Source organism: Electrophorus electricus, chromosome 13, assembly GCF_041902795.1.
Source record: "Electrophorus electricus isolate QZ-2024a chromosome 13, ASM4190279v1, whole genome shotgun sequence".
Taxonomy (NCBI): Eukaryota; Metazoa; Chordata; class Actinopteri; order Gymnotiformes; family Gymnotidae; genus Electrophorus; species Electrophorus electricus.
This window is the reverse complement of record NC_137509.1, coordinates 1,345,001-1,350,000: the sequence shown is the minus strand read 5'-3', so window position 1 is coordinate 1,350,000 and position 5,000 is coordinate 1,345,001. Positions and strand designations below refer to the sequence as shown.

The following is a 5,000-nucleotide window of genomic DNA, read 5'->3' as shown; positions in this document are numbered from 1 at the left end:
GGGAGAGCTGGAGCAGGAAATGTGAGGCCGGAGGCCAGACAACTTCTGCTTTTAAATGGAATTAGTCAGTCAGATGAAATGGCATTTGGTAAATATATATTTTACAAAATGGCATTTGAAACTGTTTATTTAATTTCAAATTGAATGTTTCAGATGAGAGGTGAGAAGCTGGTGGTGGTTTCTGAGCTAATGAGGAGTATAAGAGGAGTATAGAGCAGTATTGGAGGAGTATAGAGGAGTATAGAGGAGTATTGGAGCGGTATAGGAGGAGTATAGAGGAGTATTGGAGGAATGTAGAGGAGGAGTATAGGAGGAGTATAGAGAAATATTGGAGGAGTGTGGGAGGAGAATAGTGGAGCATAGATGAGTATAAGAGGAGTATTGGAGGAGTACAGAGGAGTGAAGGAGGAGTATAGAGGAGTATTGGAGGAGTGTAGGAGGAGTATAGGAGGAGTATAGAGGAGTATTGGAGGAGTATAGGAGAAGTATTGTAGGAGTATAGAGGTGTATATAGGCGTATAGAAGAGTATAGGAGAAATATAGAGGAGCATTGGAGGAGTGTAGGAAGAGTATACTGGAGTATAGAGGAGTATTGGCGGAGTATAGAGAAGTATTGGAGGAGTATAGAGAAGTATTGGAGGAGTGTAGGAGGAGTATAGGAGGAGTATAGAGGCATATAGGAGGAGTATAGGGGAGTATTGGAGGAGTGTAGGAGGAGTATGAGAAGAGTATAGAAGCATATAGGAGGAGTATAGGGGAGTATTGGAGGAGTGTAGGAGGAGTATGGTGGAGTATGGGGGAGTATAGAGGATGTAGCAGCCCATCAGAGTTTTGGGGTGCAGGTCTGTGTGAAATCAGCGTCTCTGCTCTCTTACCACCTGAGGGGCAGTAGGGTGGGGGATGGGTTTGCAACATCCCTGCTCCATGGCAACTGTTCCCGCTGTCGGCCTCAGGGTGATTGATGGCTAGCTGGAGTTTTGGAATAAACACCACTGGAACAAAAATGTCTGTCCACCACGGGCTGAACTCTGACCCAGCAACTCAGCAGAGAGAAGCATCCACACAGCCAGAATCCAGACGAATCCACCACAGTCAGCCAGGCAGGGACCTTATCCCACCCTAGACCTCAAACAAATGAGCAAGTAAATAAATACATTGCTTGTGTATGTGTGTGTGTCCACTTTCTCTCTTCAGTTCCTCACCGGCTATCTTCTGTTTGTCTCTCCTTTGTTTGTAGTTTGTCTCTCCTTCGTGGTAGTTTGAGTTTGTCTCTCCTTCGTGGTAGTTTGAGTTTGTCTCTCCTTTGTGGTAGTTTGAGTTTGTCTCTCCTTTGTGGTAGTTTGAGTTTGTCACTCCTTTGTGGTAGTTTGAGTTTGTCTCTCCTTCGTGGTAGTTTGTAGTTTGTCTCTCCTTCGTGGTAGTTTGAGTTTGTCTCTCCTTCGTTGTAGTTTGAGTTTGTCTCTCCTTCGTGGTAGTGGTGGTCTCTCACCTCCAGTTGAACTCCTGTCAGTAAGGTTCACAGTAGTTTATTAGTGTCTGGTTCCCAGTGCTGTCCTGCAGCTGGGAATGTTTCAGGCACTGTGTTCCACTTCCAGGCCAGACCACTCGGGACACGGTTTTAGATCTTTCCTTGCCCCGACATCCTCCAGCAGATCTGGAACCAGCCAGTGAAGGACGTCAGAAGTAGCCGATGACTCGGCTGTGTTGGACTAACAAGAACCCGAACCCTTTCAGGGAACGTGGCCAGTGAGAGAGGGCGATTCACTCTTCCAAGCTACGCACACCTCATGGCATGAAGGGATCGGTCGGCTTGGAGGACTTATCCCACCGCAGACGCCATCATGTTAGAAAGTCAGATTTTCGGAATTCCTTCCGTCTGTGGAGCGATGCACAGTCTGACAGCGGCTCTTTGCTGGTGATTTACAGGAATGTGTTCTCCGTCTCCCATCTGCAGAAACGCTCTCCAGCGCTCCTGATGGTTTTATTGGCCTTGGCACACAGTTGCATTACGAAATGAGTTGGTTCTCTGGGCTTTGGCTTTCGCTCTGTGTTGGTGTAGAGAGTTAATTTTGGAATGTTGAGAGCCGCAAGTGGATTGTGAGAAATGTTTTAAGATGTGTTTTAAAAGTCAGTAAAAAAGTCGATGGAAAGTGTGTGTTAGTTTGTATGTTTGTAAGGGCTTGTGTGTGTGTATGTGTGTGTGAGCATGTGTGTGCGTGTGTGTGTCTTGTGTGGCGGTTCAGAACTCCCTGTTCCAGTTCCTGTGTGTGCTGTTGCAGTTTTCTTGTTGTCAGAGAAAAGAGGGTGGCACTGTGCTCTTCCCATGAGACGCCAGTTCCACTCTGTGAAAAGAAGCTTTGTCTGAAAATTCCAACTGAGCTGCACTGTCCTGCCATGCCCTTAGAGGGCAGCACAAGGGCGAGAGGGCAGCACGATTCTGAGAATGCCTCCCTAGAACATTCTTGCACAAAAATCACTTTTGTGCTACACATCACTCTGGTTATGTTGCATTAGGTTTGCTTTTGTTTATGAGGGTTTTGATAATATAAATGTGTCCGAGATGTATATGACTGGAGAGCATGTGAAGCACTGACCTCTGGACTGCACCGAGCCTCAGTGCCAAGGAACAGCAGGATTCCCTCTGAGACTAGAGTCGTCTCATGGGTATCTGAGAGTGGATATGTATTCATGTTAGTGTCTGTCTGTGTTTGGAAAGTGTGTGTGTATTCTGTGAACATACTAGTGTCTGTTTGATTGTATGTGAAAGTTTGAATTTATGCAAATGTATGTTTATGAGTGTAATGCAGATGTGGTAGCCATTGTGTGTCAGGGCAGCAGCTCTTTATTTGTTCCATCTTTGAGCCTCGCTCCTCCAGAGGAGGTGTCCAGACCTCCTGAGGCTGAGCACCAGTGGTCAGCCAATCCTCAGGCTTGCTGCCTGCCCTCCAACCTGTCAATCATCCAGGTGTTTCTCATAGCAACACATTTCCACTGGGCTTTGCTATCAGAATTGCTCTCTCTCTCTCCTTCCTCCAATCTCCCTCTCCCTCTCTCTCTCTCTCTCTCTCTCTCTCTCTCTCTCTCTCTCTCTCTCCCTCTCTCTCTCTCCCTCTCTCTTTGACACACACACACAATCAACAATTGTGTGCAATTCATACCCACAAACACATGTGAGCCATCCCATGCAAAAATCACCAACCAGTACATATAGATATCACACTTCTGTGTGTGTTGGCGGGCTATTTGTAAATTTGTACACTGTGTGTAAGTGTAAGGGTATGTGTGTGTGTGTGTGTGTGTGTGTGTGTGTGTGTGTGTGTGTGTGTGTGTGTGTGTGTGTGTGTGTGTGTTTGTTTGTGTTCAGGTCTATAAATGGCATTCACTGGAGTCTTCAAATGTGATATATGCGTGTGTGTTTGTGTGTAAGCGTGTCTATATGTGTGTGTGGGGGGGTGTGTGTGTTTACAGGCGTCTTTAAATGTTGCCTCATCTATTTTATGCGAGAAAAGCTCATCTATGTAAACCCTGTAAAATAACTGTTTTCTTCTGTCTGGGTGAAGCTTGGTCAGTTGACATGATCACACTTGTTGCTTTTAACTAATATTCCTCTTTGTGCCCAAGGCTGTTTGGAAACGGGGATGTTCAGTTCCCCTCCAGGCCTGTAGGTGGCTCCTCATTTTACACCCTCATTTACACTCAAGTCAGGCATGATGTTAGCAGCCAATCAGCTGTACAGTTGTACAGACGATAGAAACACATAAATAAATAGAAAGATTCTGACATTATCCAAAATAGCATTTGTAAAATTACTGCCATGGCACATAAATAAATAATAAATGTGACAAAGTTTTATATCATAAAAGCTAAAATGATTTGTTGTGGTGTGGATTTGTGGATGTATGAAAATGTGTTTAGATGCTGACTGATTGGTCTGTTGGCTGTGTGGTTCCTGCGTCCGGAGATCTAACTGAATGTGTGTTTTTCCCTGCAGGTCATCCTGATACTCACGAAATACTACCATGCCGACTCCACCAAGGTGCTCGAGAGCTCCCTCTGGAGGTACGTGTTGCTATGGTTGCCTCCTGCCCGGAGTTTGGACACTGTACATCTGCTGTTGGCTCTGACTCATTAATCCAGTACCAACACTGATCAGCACTGGTTAACTAATTCAGTACTTCATCCCTGATCATACTAATGAAGATGGGGTGATGTTCAACATGCCTTTGTCAACATTCCCTTTTGCTGACACCATCCTAAGTGCTATTTCATCTCTCTCCACTACACCCTCCTCCACCTTCTCACTACACCCTCCGCTATCTTTCCTCACTACACCCTCCTCCACCTCCTCTCACTACACCCTCCTCCACCTCCTCTCGCTACACCCTCCTCCAACTCCTCTCACTACACTCTCCTCCATCTCCTCTCACTACACCCTCCTCCACCTCCTCTCACTACACTCTCCTCCATTTCCTCTCACTACACCCTCCTCCACCTCCTCTCACTACACTCTCCTCCATCTCCTCTCACTACACCCTCCTCCACCTCCTCTCACTACATTCTCCTCCATCTCCTCTCACTACACCCTCCTCCACCTCCTCTCACTACACCCTCCTCCACCTCCTCTCACTACACTCTCCTCCATCTCCTCCACCTCCTCTCACTACACTCTCCTCCATCTCCTCTCACTACACCCTCCTCCACCTCCTCTCACTACACCCTCCTCCACCTCCTCTCACTACACTCTCCTCCATCTCCTCTCACTACACCCTCCTCCACCTCCTCTCACTACACCCTCCTCCACCTCCTCTCACTACACTCTCCTCCATCTCCTCCACCTCCTCTCACTACACCCTCCTCCACCTCCTCTCACTACACCCTCCTCCACCTCCTCTCACTACACTCTCCTCCATCTCCTCTCACTACACCCTCCTCCACCTCCTCTCACTACACCCTCCTCCAACTCCTCTCACTACACTCTCCTCCATCTCCTCTCACTACAC

The 5,000-nt window shown here is 47.1% G+C and overlaps 1 protein-coding gene across 3 annotated transcripts in view; it reads left to right on the top strand.

The window, feature by feature from the left end:
• sorcs2 (sortilin-related VPS10 domain containing receptor 2) overlaps window positions 1-5,000 on the top strand; it is a 230,121-nt gene that overhangs the window by 63,916 nt on the left and 161,205 nt on the right. For all 3 annotated transcript variants that reach the window (XM_081725448.1, XM_081725449.1, XM_081725450.1), the window contains exon 2: window positions 3,992-4,059. In XM_081725448.1, coding sequence (XP_081581574.1) covers window positions 3,992-4,059 — 68 coding nt within the window. The remainder of the gene's footprint in view (window positions 1-3,991; window positions 4,060-5,000) is intronic.